This window comes from Mytilus galloprovincialis, chromosome 3, assembly GCF_965363235.1.
Source record: "Mytilus galloprovincialis chromosome 3, xbMytGall1.hap1.1, whole genome shotgun sequence".
NCBI classification, from domain to species: domain Eukaryota; kingdom Metazoa; phylum Mollusca; class Bivalvia; order Mytilida; family Mytilidae; genus Mytilus; species Mytilus galloprovincialis.
The window spans coordinates 48,505,809-48,526,757 of NC_134840.1; the positions used below are offsets into that span (position 1 = coordinate 48,505,809).

The 20,949-nt window shown below is 32.4% G+C and overlaps 1 protein-coding gene and 1 long non-coding RNA gene across 2 annotated transcripts; both read right to left on the reverse strand.

The window, feature by feature from the left end:
• Positions 1-234: 234 nt before the first annotated feature.
• Positions 235-19,534, reverse strand: LOC143066269 (actinia tenebrosa protease inhibitors-like). The gene is made up of 6 exons (XM_076239261.1): positions 19,440-19,534; positions 17,310-17,401; positions 16,530-16,847; positions 6,085-6,137; positions 1,398-1,755; positions 235-511 (listed from the first exon to the last, which is right to left on the reverse strand). Exons 2-6 carry the CDS (start codon positions 17,392-17,394, stop codon positions 342-344), a joined length of 984 nt encoding a protein of 327 aa, XP_076095376.1. The 5' UTR covers positions 17,395-17,401; positions 19,440-19,534; the 3' UTR covers positions 235-341.
• On the reverse strand, positions 7,305-11,476 carry LOC143068179 (uncharacterized). Its single transcript, XR_012976132.1, has 3 exons — positions 11,331-11,476; positions 10,226-10,639; positions 7,305-7,398 (listed from the first exon to the last, which is right to left on the reverse strand). It is a non-coding gene; the product is annotated as an uncharacterized LOC143068179 (long non-coding RNA).
• Positions 19,535-20,949: the final 1,415 nt, after the last annotated feature.

The window sequence follows — 20,949 nt, forward strand, 5'->3', positions numbered from 1 at the left end:
CGGATATCACTCCAAGTTTTAAGTGGGGTTCGTGTTGCACAATCTTTAGCTTGCTACATATTGCTTTGTGATCTTTTTAGTCTTTTCGTTGTTTTTCTTGTTTGTCATGGCTTTGACAGTTTCCCTCGATTTTGTTTACGATTGTATGTTAAGTAGTGTTAAGGTTATTAAATTCAGTCGACATTGGTTGAAACATCTTCTTTTTGTTGAAATTAATTAAACAAACAACAGGTCTTAAAATAAATGTATAAGTAACGATTATTTAGATTGTACAGACTGAGTGTTCATGTAATGAAATGATATATAGATTTATAACGAAAATTTTTCATGGTTGACACGTGTTAATGTCTGCATCTGCGCATGCATTCACGTTTACTGTGAAAGTTGTTCTTGTTGCCTCCACATCCGGTGTAATGGAACTTTCGGCACATCTTGCTTGCTTTTTCATAGTAATATCTCACAGTATGGGCCGTACAGTCTGTATTTCCGTAAGCAATTGGCTGGTCACATTCTAAAATAAAAAATATTTATAACTAATTAGTGAGAATATGATTAATAAGTACATGATGATGGTTCATCTGATAACACTTTAATAGTCTTGTCTTTTAATATGGTATGACGTAACAAAGTCAACTGACCTCAAGACATTAAAGCGAATAGTCACGAGCAATGTACTAAATGTTGTTAGCATCTTTTAAATATTATTTACCAAAATGTCTACTTCAAAGTGTAAAATATAGAGATTCAATAATAACAGGTTAGCGATCGTTGAACAGAGGATATTCTATAATATAAAAGATAAACAAAAAAGTACTTAAGTTAAAAATAGAAGGTCTAAAAAATGTAACTTTCAATAAAAAAAAAAGTCATAGTATGGGCCTACACGATCAACGAAAATATTTTAGAATGAATCTTTTAATATGCTTTGATTCTGCCTGCGGGAGCATGAAACCTTAGTTGTCCTCCAACTACGATGTCTCGCATTCCACAGTCGCCTTAACAGCCTTAAGTCTTCTAGCATATTTCATAACACCGTTCATTAAAGATGGTGTTACTTTCTCGTAGGTATAAATGAATGATCATCCCCTTATTCCCTCTTGTATGTAGTTTTGGGATACACAATTTTACGGTTTCCTGTTAATGGACAGAAATCAGGTGGTTGTTTAACCTTGAACATCAAGGAAATCATCAGCGAAATATACACTTTTGGTACAGGTGTTCATTTACCCCTTAACTTCACAAACATCATCATCTAAATGTGCCAACTTTGCCTTTGTATTCATTTATACAATACAGGTGTGAAGTTGTTAACTAAAATATGTGGTAAAATCAAATGATACATTGAATTTCAACTTACGAAGTATAACATATATATGGGGATTCCCCTTTTAACTTACTATAAGATGATGATGATGATGCCCATGAACCTGAAGAACTCCGGGCTTTTTTGCCATGCGTGCTATCCCACCAGGACATGCCTGCTCGCCATGTCGGCTCGTCTCTCCCGGATCTCTTACCTCCTTTCTTTGAGTGTCTGTCTCTCCTTCTTGATTTGCTTCCATGTGATTTGCCTCCATTTAACCTTTGCTTCAGTTCTTGTAGTTCTTGTAAGTAATACTGTACTTCATTTGGCGATAATGGATTATATTTTCTCACCGAAAAAATAGATCTTTTTTGTCTGTGAGCACTCGTGAGCAGTAGAATGCTACACAAACATAGGCCCAGTGAAATAATGTTTTTGTTCATTTTTACTGTCTGAAACATAGATAAACATATAAAAGCAGTAGTTAAAATTTCATACACTTTCATAGCTGACTATGTGGTATGGATTTGCTCATTGATGAGCGAAGGCCTCTCAGTGACCTATACTTATAAACTTCTAATCCGTACCACATCTATATATAGGACGAGAACAAATTAACAAATACATTGTGGATCAACATGGGTATAGGGCAGAAAATGAAGCTTAAACTGCACAAAAAACGTATGTTGTTGGTAAAGCAGACAATTTCCCTTGCAATAGGTCACTACGGATTCACCTCTCCGTTCATGGAGTTCGAATATAGCATTCTCGTTGATTCCGACAATATGGGTTGGGCTTTTAAATGCCCGCACAACTAAACAAACCTTTTTCGTTTTGGCCCTTCCGATGGGATAGGCAAAGTCCAAGTGACCATATTTCTTTGACTCATTCAAACTTATGGGCAAATTTTAGTATGTGAATAATTAACATTATTAATAAGTTCTTGTACTTTTATGTGATAAATATCATGTACATGTTGGTAAAAACTAGTTGTTTATGAGAATAAATGGGAGAGGCTTGACACGCAGGTGTTTACTTTTCCAAACCTCTTCAGGTTTTGCAATAAGTCTTACTTGTCTGAGAAAATCAAAGAAAAACAATTTTGAAAATGTATACGAGTAAAACACTTTAATAAGATACCATTGTTTAAATATTTGATTTGAAGTTTAATCCCCCCCACCACCCCCCCCCCCCCCACCCCCCGGATGCATTGAGGAGAAACATACAGTGATCTGGCCTGCAGAATTTGTGTATTTCTCTTGATACAAAAGACCTGAGCGCATTCCTGTTGGACGATTTTACACACCGTTGTATATTTTCCACTCGGGTATAGTTATCAAGCACAATTCTTGGGAAATATAAGACTGAAACCATAACCACACGTCAAACATAGGCTCATATAAATTGGTTGATCTTAACAGTATTTCGGTTTTTACTTGAAGAAATTTAAAGTCTGTCATTAGCTTAATAACACGTGCTCCCTTTCATCCATTAGACATTTCGACTAGTTATTGTCGTTTCCGGATTTTACAATTGTTTTTTGGTTATGTTTTTTTCTTCAAACCCTATGAATCCAAACGTCGATTATGATATAGATATGTGGGACCTCGGTAATAAAACTTTACTCAGTACTCGGGATACAAAATTTGTGCTCGAACACCAAATCCAGCATTTTAATTGGTTAAATTCTGAGTGAGTACGATAAATGTATTCCAAATTGTTAAAACTGTCTTGTTGAAGTCTTAAAATTTTCAATTGTTATGTGCTCACAAAAATCATGCTCAAAACATGAAATCCAGCATTTTCACTGGTTGATTTTTGAGTATGAGTACAAAAAAATTACTCGAAAGTTCTATTCAACAGTAAAATCTATGCGAAAGAGAGGTGTCCATTTGGCTGTTAAATCCAACGATGATTTTATATACTTTATACTATGATTATGATCTCGGATATTTATAGTCATGCACAAACCTAAAAAACATGTCCGTTATCTAAGAACTGATTGAATGAAGTAGCCACTTAATGTAAAATAAGCCAGACAATCCTGTCTGTTGTTTTTCAAATAAATCAATTTGACCACATTTTAACAACCAGTAACATAATACCACTTTAAACTTTTTAAAAAATGCATATCTCAGCTTAAAACCTGATTATCAGTATTTCCGGTATTTCGAGAAATCTGCCTTTTTTCAATCCATCACCAAGCGGATAGCATGATATTAAAACAGAATATTAGCTTAAAGAGTGTTAATTACACAGTTCCTTATGGAAACTATTTTCTCTAATTCTATGGAAATATGTCCCTTTCCGAACCCATTGTATAAACAAATTTAATCAACGTGCAGTTGCCGGTGATCTCAGAAGATGATTGGCTGAGTCAAAGGGTCATAACCTTTCTCAGCTCCCTTAAATGATCAAAATGTTCTGACAGGTGTTAATGAAATTGACAACTTCGCGGAAAGTCGAAGGCACTCTTAGGGGATTTTGGTTTAGAAAAGAAGGAAATTTATCTTTTAATCATTAGAGAAACAGATTATTACGTAGTAACGCGTGGATTATCGGATTTATCCAATCAAAACAATTTTAAAGTCCTCGCTGAGGCTCGGACTTTAAAATTGATAATTTAACTATCTCGATTAGATAAATCCCATAATCCACTTGTATCAATGTAATTATCTATTTTTATCATATACTTAGACTAAATAACATATAAATTTTACTGTATGATAAAAGCATTAAATTTTACATCAACTTCGAATTGGTGCTTAGCGGGCTGATATGAAAAGTTTATCACATGCTTCGATTGTTATCACATGCCTTTCCGTAACGTTATCGCACATGGCTTTCCGGTGATACTCGGCAAATTCCGAAACAGTGTTCATTATATATATTGTTGGATTATTTTTTTATTGTCGATTCGTCCTTATTAAAATGTTGTTGTTTTTCTCTATGGAGGCATATGACTAAATTTTGGGTCCGACGTTCGTGAACTTTCCACTCTTTGAACTTCTATTTGGGAACAACGTAAAAGGATCAATATATGAATCTGTTATTTTCTCCATTGTTGAAGCATATGATAAAAAGATCATAACATGTCATTTTTCATATCGCATGTATTATCAGCCTTCGGTCAATATCAGCCCTCGAGCCATGCGGCTCTTGGGCTGATATTGGACTTAAGGCTGATAATACATGTTATCGGTCGTCCAACTGTCTATATCAATCTGCTCAGCTCTTAATAAAACTCCATATCACGGCTTTGTGACGTCAAATACGTTGACCTGGCCTTAATTACTTTGACCCGGACATATCAGCGACGTCATAATGTTTGAACCGACGTTGATAAGTTTGACCCGAACTTATCAAGTCAACTTCCGGTTGCTGGTGAAACTAAGACAATACTTCCAAAAGACGCAAATACAGCCCGATAAATCGATTATCAGGTTATCGGCATATTAATATTGTAAAATATCAGCTGCTCGACATAATATGAAGGCTTTTTAATCTCGTTCGCTGCGCTTACTCGACAAAAAGCTTCATATTATGTCTCGCAGCTGATATTTTACGATATCAACATGCAGACAACCTGATAATCGGTACCGATATGAAAAATGCCATGTAATCATCTGATATCATTTTTTCTTGAAAATATCTATAAAAAGTAAGGAATACTTTGTAGGCTTTCGTATGGTTATATATTTCAATTTAGTGTCTTTTTTTCTTCCAGTAATGGAATAAAAGTGTGATATGGAATATCTGTCACAGATCACCGAGTAAACTGATCATTGAATCTGTATCACGTGCAACACAACGGGTGCAATCGGGGGACAGGAGTACAATATTCTGTGTTGTAGGTTTTTTTTTTATTTTGATCCTCCAGAAACTATCTTGTCTATCCAAACAATTGGGGTTTTCTATTTAATCTTTTGATATTCGGTCATGTATTAGAATTACAGAAATCTCATGCAACGATGTTTTATATGTTTGAGTATGACAAGAGATCTTTACGGATCCCCTTTTACGATTTACGACAAGAGATATCAACGTATTTTTCTTTATCATGTCTTGTTGGCGCACATGTTTCATCAAGTGAAACAATTGTTTTCACCAGATAAAAAAAGAATTTTCCTGAATTTCCGAGTTCAACCAGATTTTGGTGGGTATAGTTGCCCAATTTATGATTTTCGTTATAGTGTGTGATTAAGATGTTAAAATATACTAGTTTTAATAAAATGTAGCGATAAACAAGTTTGAACTCTTTTTTTCCCTAAAAGATACTAAATAGAAAACCCTTTTAAATCAACCAATAAAAACCAATCATTTCAAAGAAGATGCATATAATGTCTATTAAAAAAAATTCCAAGCATGATAGTAAGAAAAATGTTATGTCAAATTTATTGTGTGGAAAGTCACGGATGACAAAAATCAGCACACTATTTCGAAGATGAGAATTTTAGATTTTAAAAATATCTAAAAAGACATTCCAAAGACATTCAAAATTTAATCAGACCGTGTAACTGCTGCAAATACTATGTTGAAATATTTATATATATTTTTTTTTTAAATTTTGATGAAAAATACATTTGAAAGTTAACCAAGTTGATTAAAGTCAGTGTAGCAAATGTATACAAAGCTAAACTTACTTAAAGTCAAATTATTCCAATTCACAAAAAGAGCTACTTACAAGTTATATCCGATGGCTTTTATCAAGTAAATATAAAATATATTTTGATATAGATATTCTTCGGTATTTAAAAAGATGGAAATAAGAGGTCACTTACTCTAGTGTAGTTGCAGAACAGTCCTTTTGTAATTTCACCAATAAAATAGAAATTACGAAAGTGTCATTAAATTTAAATATTCAAATCACGTATTTATAAATGTAATTATACAAAAATAATTTGGCCTGACATGTGAAATGTCATACGGGTGACATGTAATTAATTTCGTGTGGTTAAATTTTGTTTTGAATTATCCGGAAAGTTTATCACTAGGGGCATTGCATACGTTTCTACATTTATTTTTTTTTCAAAATTCGGCTAAAACAGCACTTCTTTGTCATTAGCTCTAGCTCATTTTTATACAATATACTTTGATTTCAATCATCTGGAAAGTTCTAGCTACATGGACAGTTTCTACTTTTCTATATTTCTATATATTTTTTTTAATTTTGAATATTGCAGCACATGCTTGTCTTCAGTCTTAGTTCATTTTTTTTTTTATACAATTCATTTTGAAGTACAGTTATCCTAAATTATGTATTTAAGCCATTTTATCCCTACTTTCAAGTCTTTATTATTGTATGAAATCTCTCACAAAACTTGCAAATAGAATCATTTTCATAACAGCGTGGACAAGACCCTTTCTTGATGCGCTCAGGTCGACTGGGTCAGATTAGGGGAATGTTCGTCTGTAATGCCTACTTATCATATCGTACGTGCTATAGACATTTAAACTGTGCGATCTCCAAAAGTTCTAAACGCCAAAATCAATAATACGAATAACTAGCAGAGGACTAAACCTTGTGTTTAAATTAAAATGGTGAATACTTAAGAGAGGGGTGAAAGAGTCCAGGGACAGTCAAACTCATAGATCGAAAATAAACTCACAATACCATGACTAAAAAGAAAAAAGACAAACAGACAAATAATAGTACACAAGACACAACATAGAAAACTAAAGACTAAGCAACACGAATCCCACAAAAAAAAACTGGGGGTGATATCGGGTGCTTCGGTTTCTTCTCGTGCACCTGCATGTACTGTGCTCTTTTATTCTATTGAAATACCAACTGGAAGTCCATTGACAGACTGAGTGAGCGTAAAATCACAGTTATCAATAGCCGATGACAAACAACTTCAAGGTAAATGTTTCATTATTATTGCCAGCATTAGTATAGCGGTTATGAAAATGTTTCTTAGAAGTAACTAACCATTGCTAACGTTACAGAAATCTTAACACCATACATAGGGTAAACAAAACGTAAAATAAAAACGAAATCTGACACTACAATTTTATTTATTTTGATTAAAAATTAGAAACTCTCTTTGTCCAACACTTTCTTTTACAATTGGTTTCTCTATTTGATTTAATATCTGAAAGCATAAAAGAAAAGATTATCATTTTTGTTTAAAGTAATTCATTGTTCATATGAAAATGATATGTGCAATAGTTAGCGAATTTTTATGAGATTCGAAACTTGTGTTAACCGTGCGTTTTAGATATGAAACCGTTTGTGAATTGTCATATCTATAGCTTTAAATATAAACAAGACAAATTAGTTCTAAGACATCTTAAGGTGGTACCATGCACCTTTACTAAAATAAATTTGGCTCGTTTAATTTTCATTAAAATTTGACATGTTTACTTTGACCATATTACAAAAATATGAAAATTTCAAAAAACTTGAACCACTTAATCTGAACATTTTCGTAAGATAAATAGCAGTTTGACTAACACCAATTTTGATCTCTGAGAAGCTTCAAATTTCCTGAACAAAAGAATGTAATAAAAACGTTCAGCTGGATTTTTTTATCTTCCTGTAGTGTTATGAACCACCTTAAAATAAGATGACAGGTTAATTAAATGTAAATTAAATGCTTTATTAAGTTTAATTGTAAACAATGATTGTCACGTGTACAGACTTCAGTTGATTGATTGATTGCTGTTTACTCAACATTCAGCAGTAAATAGCTCATGCATAATTCATGACGACAACAAATAAGCAAGCATTTAAAAAAAAGTAGGGCCTGTAAAGTGTGTTGACCGAGATAAACGGCGGCAATTTGGAATGCCACTGGAAATAAGGGTAGTATGTTAGATAGGGACAAAAAATTTAGCTCGTGACAGACCACCTAGTGACCTCTCCAAGAGTTGTTGTAAAGGTGCAGAGTCTATGAAACCATCCCTTCACGTGGCAACAGATAAACGTTTCTAAGTTTTTGTTAAGGTTCTATTGTCTGATGGGAGAATTCAGTGAGCAGTATATTTCTTTACCCCATTCAACCTTGGGGTCCTTATTAATAACAAAAGTTACGTAAACACGTACAACAAAACAGTTTATGATAAATGTTAGCACAAGTGAAATAAAAAGATTAATAAACAAGAATTTGTCCCCAGTACACGGATGCCCCATCCACACTATCATTTTCTATATTCAGTGGACCGTGAAAATGGAATAAAATCTCTAATTTGGCATTACAATTAGAAAGATCATATCATAGGAACATGTGTATTAAGTTTCAAATTGATTGGACTTCAACTTCATCAAACACTACCTCGACCAAAAACTTTAACCTGAAGCGGGACAGACGGGCGAACGGTCGGACGCACAGACCAGAAAACATAATGCCAATAAACGGGGCATTAAAACAATATCATGTAAAAAATATGTGCTGTTAGTTAAAAAGTATCTAACCTGTTGATACACATTAATGCTATTCTACATTCTAATATTAGCGGCATTATACATTGGAATAGTTAGGTGGTGGAATAATGTTTCAAGAGAAAGTCGATATTGTAAACTTTGTAATTAAGGAGACGTCGATGACAAATTCTACTTTAAAATAAACCTTACTTTTTGACATTGCATGAGGTAATCAATACTAGAAAATAGAACTTTACTGAATAATTTGTGTTAACTCATTAGATAGAATAACATAGGGCTGGACTCGCAGAAGTGGCATTTTAAAGAATTTATAGATCATATCTTCAAAAAACGGACCCCATAACTACTTGGTTGACCGTTATAGAATTTCTGATTCACAGATGACGACGAATATGTTCCAATGGTTGTAACCCTTTTTACTTGAATATGACCTACCGAATTAGACGTGTCATCAAGTTCGTGTTTTAATGAGAAAAACAACGGGTGTCGCATTGAAGCAGGATCTCTTACTCTTCCGGAGCACCTTAGATCATTCACACGGTTTCCGGGGGTTAACGTTCTTGTTGCCCAGTTTTTCGTTTTCTACGCTGTGTTTTGCATTCTATCGTTGATCTTTCCGTCGATTTCAGTTTTATCCTATCGCAATATCAGTTTATTTTCGACTGATGAGTTTTAATATCCCATTGGTTTCTTCATGTTGTTCATGGTCTAAATTTAGTTTTTCAGACTTCCTAATACCATACAATCTGCATATTTGAAAACTTTCACATATATTCTGTATGTTGGTCTTTCTATTCCATTTTATCGTTTTGCGTTGTTGTAGGACTTATATATATTTGTTTTATCTCCTATAGTTTGTGTTTGTGATATGTTTAACATATAGAAGGAAACAAAATGCTCCGGAAAGATTTGGAAAATTTATCGCGTTTGATACATGTATGATATGAATAATAGATAGGCGGGGCTTCGTCTTGTATACATTATACTTGTAGATGTTAGTGGAAGTTGAGCAATATATACAAGTTGAAGCCCCGCCTATCTATTGATTGCAGATGTCAATCTTAATTACAATGCATGACCAAACTTTTATACAAACAGAGCAAGCAAGCCAACCAAACTACAAGCATTATGAAAAAGTCTCCGAGGATAAACGAAATCTGTAAATGGCTTGTTGCGAACCGTGAATAACGTAAAATTATTTCCAACAGTAATGTTTAAACAAGTATAAAAAGGATGGTATAAGTAGTGGAACTACTATATCACTAGCATGTCAACACATAGTTTGCAAGATCGAATCCCGCACATGACAGGTGCGCTCGACTCCAATCTTAATTGACTTGTATTGACAGTTTTCCTACCTGAGGTCGGTGTTTTTTTCCGGGCACACCGAATTCCTCCACCAATGAAAACCTACCGGAAAGAAATAGCATAAAAGGGCTGAAAGAGGCGTTAAACAACAATCAATCAATCAATTTTCATATATATATATTTGCAAGGGTTTTTTTTAGAACATGTTTGATGTCGTAAAAACTTACCTGTGTCATTAAAACATCACTTATTCTTTTTTGGAGGATTTTTTACTTTTCCTGTCCTTCTTTGATTTTTTTGATGATTTTTTAGGCGCTTTCTTGGACTTTTTAGAAGATTTTTTTGACGATTTTTTAGATTTCTTTGACTTCTTTGACGACTTCTTCGTGTCTTTTGAACTAGAACTTGGCTTCTTGTCTAAGTTTTCTTGTAAGGTTTGAACTTGAGTCAGTAGCGACATGATTTCCATAGGTCCCATCTTTGCTCCTACTTTGTTTGGGCCATCCAGCATCGACATTATTCCACTGAGGTCGAACGGATCCTCCTTGGTTTTTTTGGCCGCATACGTCACGACTACAAGAAACGTCCATATAGACACAACCAAAAGTAGGCTGTTCATTGTAGGTCAGCACGTATGCTTACTGAAAAATGGACGTATAAATTATATAAGTTTTTGTTTTATTATATCATTATATATAACATTATTAGATACAAAATAAGGCTATTATGACTACGCAATTTGTTTTGATAAACGATTTATGCGTACTTGCTTATGCGCATGTCCTTAAAATAATGTTTATAAAAAAGTGAGGAGTTTATTCTAGTCTTTAAGAATCCCATTAAAATAATAAGCGAGTTTTCCATGGTTTGGAAGAATAATTGTTGACTTTTGTTGCGATTATAAATAGATTTTGCATCCTATTAAGTTATAATATACTATGAACTGGTACTGTTTTCATCGTTTCGATACGTTTCTTCAGTGAAAAAAGAAGAACTTGAAATTATAATTTAAAACTATTACAATAAAATCCGTATGAATACAATCTCTATCAAATAAGAATTTATTTTTAGATGATTTATGAGTTATTGAAAATGATAGAATTTTGAACCTTGCAGACATTATCATTGGAAACAATTGATACAAGAAAATGGTATAGACATTTTACCAGCTATAAAATGCTCTATTAATTATTCGTTCACATGAATCAAAACGGTTACTGCATTTTGTGAACAAATGTCAAACAAAATGTAGATTTAATTGAACATGTATAGGCACAGAAAATTTATTGAAAAATACCTTAAATTAGTCAATAACGAAATCAGTATACTCACATTTAATCGGAACTTTGTCTTTGAACTAAAAGTCTTTTTAGTGAACCTCGGCGTATCTAGCTAAAAACTTTCGTAATTTATTCATTGCACGTGAATTTTCATATTAATGATGTTCAATGGCGGTACATGTCAAATTTGGTAGCATGCTTGCAATATATAATTTTGATTGTATACCTTCGCATGCACTCACTACAATAACAATAAAAATAAGTGATTTATGTTTGAACTATTCCAAAATTTTCCTGCTCATACTAGTTCTGATTACAATTTAATTAAAAATAGTTATTATCTTCGTCAGAACTGGTTAGTGCACTGTCACAACAATTAAAGACGATATGATATATAGCTTAAAGTTCATACGGCTACGACAAGAAGCGATGGTAGGTCTGAAACTCGTGAATAAACAGACGGATACAACTTGCATGCAATTCTAATTTGAAAATTACTTCTAAATCCAAAATATCTTTTTTTTTTAAATTAGGAAACAGTAGCAGAAATCTCAATAAGACTACTAACATGTGTCAAATAAACTGTTTGTATGAATAATCCATATGATTAATATTTTTAAAGCGTTTTCACATATAGCATGATATGTGGCATTGTGTTACTTTAGGTTAGATGCCAGCAACAATTCAAACGACCTTGTATTTCAACATTTCAATCAATGCGATCTTTCAACATTTTAATCCTATTATATAACTATAACACAGAACTAACAAATGGATCATTAAATCGAAACACATTTCAGTAGACAACAAGTTCTACTCGATTATAGAACTGCGACACTCTGTGTATGTATTTGCAAAACTGATCATGTATGTATATAATCAAGTCCTTCCTACAGCTTGGTGAATGCGATGAATATCTTCAACTCTGTTCCTTGATGTACATATTGATACATCTTGATTATCATCAAAATACAGACCTACCTTTCGTGATTTACAGACACCGTTAAATATTAAAATCAACTTTACTACCCTTTTCTAAAGCAAATGTAAACAAATATTTTGAAATCCTAAGACTTGTTTCTAACCCCATTTTAATCAACACAAACTTAAATCTATCGTCTCAGATATTTCAAATCATGGAATGGAATTAAAAGAAATGACACGAGGAATGTAACCTTTAATGTAATCTCATCGAAAGTTTAACGGGTGTCATCTAGAAATGTCTGTATTTTTGGAGATGAGGCAATAAGGCCCTTATCTGGCCCACAAATTACAGCAAATTTAAAAGTTTTCATACATATTCTTAAATTACTGAAAGCTTGATTAACCCGTACGAAATAAGTAGTAGGATTCCACTTAGACACTTGTAGGAATGAAGTAGGAATCCACCAAGATTCAGAGAATCCATATAGAAAGTAGGCGGACATGGACAATGAACAAAATTCTGACTGGATTTTTTAATATTCCTACTTCAAAAATCCTACTACCTAGGTGGAATTTTAAAAATCTGTATGGATTTTTTTGTTTTGAAAATCTGATTTGATTATTCATTTTCCTTCTACATGTTTAAGATTCCTACCAGAATTAATTTATAAATTCCTACCAAAAAATCTTTCTACCTGGAAAGTTATCTTGAACTGGATTCCTGTTTGCTAATGACACATTTTGCAATGTTAAATGCAAGCAAGTTCCAGTTCACAAATTCAAAAGTTGGAGGGGAAAGAATGAAAAGTTGTGTTGGAATACAATGCTGCAAGCTAGGGTCACACAACTACAATATAGAAATGTAAGAAAATATGGCTAATCAAGACTAAAGATAATTCTTATACATTCAAGAGGATTTTTTTATCTGCCTGCCAAAAAATATTTAGTAATCAATTAATTCATCAATAGTGCATAATCTTACTCATTACTTGTTCATTAAACTAATATAGATTTACATGTTTATGTATAACAATTTTTATAGCTTGCGTATATTGCAGTTTCCTTAAAAATTTCAAAAGTCCATTTTATTAAAAAGGAATTTATTCCATGAATTTCCTTTGTTCTTTATTGTTGAGATTCAAACTTATCATTGACCCAGTTGTGTATTTGTGAATATACACTTACATTTTTTATATTTTTAGATTCCTATCAGAAAATATTTTTTACTGGGTGGAATTTTGAAAAATTCCTGCCAGGTTTTCTAGTAGGAATTTTATTTTCCTACCAAATTATTCCTGGTAATTTGCATATTCCTGGTAGCAATATACAATATTCCTACTAAGAAATTCCTGCTCATTTAAATTTTTCGGCTATTTTCCGTGTGGATTCCTTCTACTGTCTGACTAGAATATCACTTTTTTCTGGTAGGAGTTCAAAGCAATTTTCCTACTTTATTCCCTGTACATTCCATATGGATTCTTTCATACAGGAAGGTAAAAGGTATTCAGAAAAACACAACAATTTTGACATTGAAAAAGTTTTCTGTTTAAAATTTTGTTGAAATGAAATCCGGTGCTCCGGAAAGAGAAGTAGTGTATTTTTCACTTGTGGTAACCGTCCCGTAGCTGATGACAATTACTAATGTTTCTGTTGGTCTAATTGTCTTTTTTCGTCCTTTTTCGTTTGGCCATTTAGTTATCTGTCCTTCTTACATGTATTGCATTGACCCCTTTGTATCTACATCTCCTCCAGGTTTAAATCATTATCTAAACAAAGAACCAATAGCAAAAATTCCTCAGGATCCATTATACGCTTTAAGATTAAAACACACTTTATGCATTTGAAGAGCAATTCAATATTAAGTGGATGACCAGATTTGAGCTATATAATAAGAGAATTTGAAATAAAGTTTTCTTAAGAAAATGTGTGTGACCAAAATACATTTGATTATCTTCAATAAGGTTTAACTAAAAGGACCTTTTCTTGCTAAATATTTCACTTTCATCATTTGTTATTTTCTTTAATATATTGGGCTATGTTTTGGTCTCCTTCGGAGACAATAACTTTTGCCGAGTTTAAATTGCCAGCTGTGAAATTTGAAAAAAAATGGACTAGATTGCTAAATTGAAAGTTTATTTTATCGTGACGGTAATATGTTTTCATTTTTGGAAACAGAAACATTAGTAATTGTCATCAGCTACGGGACGGTTACCACAAGTGAAAAATATACTACTTCTCTTTCCGGAGCACCGGATTTCATTTCAATTAATTTTTTGTTGTGTTCGTATTGCTCAATCTCTAGATTTTGGTGTTATGTTTTGATACATGGTGTGTGTCTTCATTTAAAGTTTGAATATGATGTACCTGATATGAAATTAAATAAGTTACAAGACGGGTGCCATAATAGGAGAACTATCTGCTTACCCTTGCGGGACACATGAGATCGCCTCAAGTGTTTTTTTTTTTTTTTTTTTTGTGGGGTAAGTGTTACTCTGTGTAGTTTTACATGTAATGTTTGTCTTTAAGTCGGGTTTACATTTCGGCATGACATTGTGAGTTTTTCTCGACTTATGAGTTTGAATGCCACATTGTTACTACTGCCTGATTTTTACTTAATATAATATCATGTTAGAAACAAAACATAACGCAATTTGTAGTTAAATAATTATCACAAGATTCTATTTATTTTTCTTATAGACGAAGCTTATTTTGTTATTAAAGGAAGAAATATATTTACAAAGTACTTTTTTATATTTCATAGATATGAAAACATTACTGCTTTATCCTCATTATCATACTTTTAAATGGTAGTATACTTTTAATTGTCATACATACGGTGACGTTGGTACCTATTGGATTGTAAAGATGTTTTATTTTTGTCAAAGTTCTAATTCACTAATGACTTGATATTAGCTCCCCTAGAGCAGTTTGGTATAAATTCGTGCCAATTTACACCATTTAATGTTCGAATTGCACGTTTGTTAGTTGTTCGTTGACTGCAAATATGGAAAGTGAGACACATTGAGACAAAAGATTAATTATCTAGTAAAATCGTACAACAATGTCTTAATTAACTCGCTACAGTACTACAGAACCAAGTCTAATATTAGAATATGTTATTTTTAAAATGTTACCTATCATGTCTGTTCGTTTTGTTTCCACATCGTTGTCACTTTAATGAAATTTTGAAATTTATTCAAGTGTCATACAAGTGAGTGGTTTAGCTATCTATAAAACCATATTTAATTCACCATTTCCTACATCAGAAAATGTCTATACCAAATCAGGAATATGACAGTTGTTAATTATATGGTCATTTTTTTTTAAATTTACTGTTTGCAAAAGTATGAATTATTCGAAATAGTATGGATTTTCTTATCCGAGGCATAGATTATCATAGCCGTATTAGGCACAACTTTTTGGAATTTTGGGTCCTTAATGCTTTTCAACTTTATACTCGTTTGGCTTGCTAACAATTTTGATATGAGCGTCACTGATGAGTCTTATGTAGCCGAAACACGCGTCTGGTGTTTTAAATTATGAGCCTTGTACCTTGTACGTTCGTTTGATGTGCAAGAGCTTTTGATTTTGACGTTTGCTTAGGGAATTTTCCGTTTAGAATTTCCCTCGTAGTTCGATATTTTTGTTATTTTACTTTTTAGAGAGATGATAAATACTACTCTATCACCAATATTTACTATGCGGTTATGACTGTGTCCCCTCTATAAGACTACTTATCTTAAAACGTTCTTGGTAAGTAGGGTCTTGTAAAGTACAGCTTGATATGTGATTGTTGTTAGGAATTTTCGATCAGTTATTATGGTTTTATTTCAGATCATCAGAATCTGTTTACTACATGTTTCAGAATGTGTTATATCGATGGTCACTGCTGCAGTGCTTTAGAGCTTCTTTTTTTAAGCAAGTTTAAAAGATAGATAGAATAAAACATCAAAGAAACCAGGTTTATAATTTGTAACTTAATAGACTCATCACTGGGGTTCGAATCAAAATAGTAAAAAAATCAAAAACAAATCCAATAAGCTAATGAAGAACATATAAAACCAAAAATTGTACTAAATATGACTTCGGTCATCCATGACTTGGTGGTATTTCATTTAATAAAAAGGGTGAATCATCATTTATTATAGACTGGACTTGGCATGAGTCATGATATTTGCAATGGCTGACTCAAACAATAGTTCTTCAATAAAGGAGAATGTGTAAATCATTTAATTTTCCTTCTTAAATTGATAACTTAGTAAATAAAATACTCGCATAATAAAATAACATGTAAAATTAATAATACTTTTTTCATTTGATTAGTCACATACTCGTTTACATTGTCGTATTGTCCTGTACCGGTTCTCGTTTCCTTTACAGCCACTAAACCAGAATTCTCGGCACATTTTACTCGAGGTTTCCCAGTAGTAACGTAGAACATACTTCTCTGAACAATATATACCCTGATTTATTTCAGCATGACATGAACATTTTCTTCGACATTCAGAATAAGAATCGAAGCGGTTTTGATTTCCTCCACACCCATTGTATTTAAACTTGGCACACTGTCCCTGTTTAACATTGAAATACCATCTCGTCCGACTATGTCGACAACGGTGACCACTGTCACTTGGTAAAATACATTCTAGGAAATAAATAAAGAGACTAGTTCATTTTGTGTTATTCCTGTTAGTTGAGAGTCTTATCATTTTGTTCTTACATTAACATTTGGTAACGTGTACACAATAGTGAGAAATAAAGGCAACAGTAGTATACCTCTGTTCAAAAGTCATAAATCGATTGAGAGAAAACAAATCCCGGTTACAAACTAAAACCGAGGAAAACACATCAACTATAAGAGAAAATGCAACAAAAAAACAAACGACAATGCAACATACATAAAACGAAATATTAGATAACAACTTTCATTTTCCTGACTTGGTACAGGACATTTTTAGAAAAAAAAGGTGGGTTGAACCTTGGTTTGTGTCTTGCCAAGCCTAGCGCTTTTAATGATAACATCAAATTAAAATGCATAAAATAATTTGAGAATCAGAATAAATAACTTTACATATGATAGGACATTAGCTCAGGATAAATAACTTACCATATGGAAGGACATTAGCACCAGATTTGGAATTACAGGACACAACACACATCAGTAAAAAAGTAATTTGAATGAACAATATCATGTTGCATCTGAAATAAGAAAGTAAAAAAAATGAAAATTAAGATAAGGTTTTCTTTACTGCTCACAAAGTTGCTGAATGAAATCTGTTTAGAAGTAAAGCAGTCGGTAATAGTGTGTTAGGAGGCAGGATTACTGTATCAGCAAATTTAAAAGTTTTGATATGATTGTGTACAGTAAATTTAATCATTATTCCTCATTATTCATTATAAATTTATAGGGTAATAACATAAGCATTTGGCGTTGTAAGTTCATTATCGACTTGTGAGTTTGAATGTTCCTTAGGTTTCTGTCGCCTCTCTTTTAAGAAATTGTCTGAAAAAGATTATTTACCGATAATAGTTTCAAAAAACTATTTACTGGATATGAGCTATGAACTGGAAGCAAAAACAATTCTCGTACTTTCAGTGTTACAAAACTCTTATTTATTTGCTGCCTATTCCGACAATAGAAATTTCATTCACCCCCTCGACACACAGCTACTTGGTGTCTCAGAAACAACAATTTTACTATTGTCCTCATAGCCAATAAATACGTGTATTCTACTAGTATTTGATTATAGAATTATTGGTATTTCAGATTGTTTTATTTTGTACCTTTGGTTCCGTTGTCTATAATATAGATACTTTGGATTTAAGTGCCCTTTCTGAGGTAATATTCGTTTTACATCTTTCTATCTAACTCCAATTATCAAGTTGAAAAATTAGGAACTTGAATACTTAATAAGCACCACGCCTATAAAAAGTCAAAACGGAGAGTCCGTAATCAAATGGCAAAATCAAAAGCTCTAACACATCAAACGAATGGATAATAACTGTCATATTCCTGATTTGGTACAGATATTTTCTCATGTAAAAAATGATGAATTATGCCTGGATTTATAGCTGGACCTCTCAATTGTATGACAAATGCATAAAATCTCATTATACTGACACCGATGTGTGAACAAAACAAACAGACATAATAGGTTAAAATGATGATATCCAACATATTCTCCATGTTGTTCTCTGTGGTAAAGCATTTGTCAAGGTTTCTTTATCTGAGAGTACAGTACTACCCTTTTGGGGTGTCTGTTTAGTTGTGCGGGTTGCATAATTATGCAGGTATGTTCGGTCGAGTTTGGGACGTTGAATTCGACGGCTCTTGTAGAGAAATTTCTCTACTTTCTGAAGTTTAAAAATCATACCAATAAATCTTACCAGGGTTCGTTGGTGGTCTGTTGCAAGTAAGACTATTCATGGAATATTTACCACCGGGTATTTAGCAATAAACAACAAATATATCATAACTTTGTGTGCATGCATAAGGAACAACCAAAATGAAGTCAATCAACAGATAAAGCAATGAACCAGACAAAACGTCGTAAAAGAATAGCACACCCTTTTCTGGCTATCGGTACTTCAGATACAAGAGATAATAAGTATTAACAAAAATACCGATTTTCTAGGTAATTTCAATAAGGAGAAGTTCATTAAAACTGACAAAATCATATGTTACACTTTATCAACTAACATTAAAAATGGAAAACAACTATCATAATCACAGATCACAATTTGGAGTACAACATTGCATAAACAAATGTTTTAGAATGGTAGCTGAGAATACAGATCCTTTGTATATGTACCTTAATGATATCAGGTAAGAAGGTGTGTTAGAGATCATTTCAAAGGTAAATGCAATGCTTACTAAAGAAAATGGAATATCAAATGCGGTTAAAAGTTTGTAGTAGAATCATATTTAGTATGCAATTGAAGTAGTTTTGACAAAACCTATTGTTATTTAGATTTGAGCAAGATCAAACCAATTTCAAATGTTAAATAGGGAAAGGTTTTTCAAAATTGTGACAGACTGCTAATTTAATATACATATTACTTGTTTGTTAAATTGATTTATGTTCAAACTTGTTTCGATGATATATGGCTGCAATGTAAGAACCAATTTAGAAACAATAAATTAAATCAGTCGAATTTGCAGCCCTAAATAGATAAGAATATTGAGATGACACGAGCGACAACAGTTTGGAGTCTTTAAAAGTTTATAAAAACTCACCTATCGTCCTTTTTCTTGTAGATATTTGAGGTAAATTATGATAATTGGCGACATAATCTCGCACGAAATACATGTCTTTAAAATGTGAATAAAACGTGTTATTGTTTATACTTCCATAATAACTTAATTTACATATTAAACTTTAATTAAATTCACTTATATTAATTTTAATTACATATATAAACAAGATGGCAAAATCGGTATTGTTTCATGTTCTCTTTATTTATACATCTCGTTATTTTTCACTTTTTGTTAACATCTGCATATAAGGTCGGTCATGTAACCTTTTTTTTAATATGTTTAAATTAGCTCGTTAGCAATTAATTATATTAATTTGTAAGGAAACAAAACTCAGTAGTATGATCCTTGTAATAGTCTTAAGGCTAAACTTATTTGGCTTTTAGTAGTCAGACACTTTTCTCATCAATTAAAAAGTAAATGTTTTACAAAAAAAAAAGTAGCCGGAAGAGGTGCAGATGCTGTTGAGATTATTCCCTTTGAAAAGAATTAAATGTTGTGCAACAGCTAATTTATACATAATACGTTGTATAAGATTAGATTCAATATCGAACTTTAAATCATTATTTATGTTTTGTATATGTTTTGAATTTGTTTTTTGTTTTGTTTTTTTTTTTGTGTGTTTTTTTTGCTTGTTTGTTTTGATTTGATTTGTTTTGTTTTGTTTTGTTTTGTTTTGTTTTGTTTTGTTTTGTTTGTTTGTTTGTTTGTTTGTTTGTTGTTTGTTTGTTTGTTTGTATCTATACTATTAAAGGAGAAGACCTCATTTTGTGTGTTGCTTCTCATCCTTCCACAATAAATTGATCATCATGCCTCTGTGTTCTATAGGTACCATGCATAGTCGCATTTGTCATCTATTCTTATAATTATTCAGTTTGGGTTATTTTGGGAGAAAAAGGAAAATAAAGGCATCCGGATGTTTTATCAGATCAAGACTTCCGATTTTAAACTTGCACATAATTTTCACAAGACTACTCGGGGATAGGAGAATGATTTTCGCGTTGATGGAGACTATCTATATAATATAGCAGTGATCGCCGTGGAGAAGAAACTTGGAATTGATAGTTAATAGCAAATACACTTTATTTATAATAAACGTATGATCATAGTATACAGAAACGCGAAAATAATGGAAGTACCTATGAATTTTGATACCTTTTCTGAAATTTTCCAGACATACAATCTTTTACAAACATTCTTCTTACACCAGTTTACATATAGACTTTACATATAGACTTTCATCCAAGCTCTAAATGCCCGCGATTTCGCGGGTGTGTTCTATTCTTATTTCAAATTATGACAGTAGTTAACCGATGTTAAAATCGTACCATTCGCTTAAGGCGATAAATCAAGGCAACACACAAAAACTTAAAGAATCGCATGAACTCCAAAAGATCGAGACAGGGTGCGTCGATACGACAAGAGTCTCGAACTAAGAATGCACCACCATCAGCTGTGTTCTGAACTTATTTTAAATTTCATAGTTGGAAAT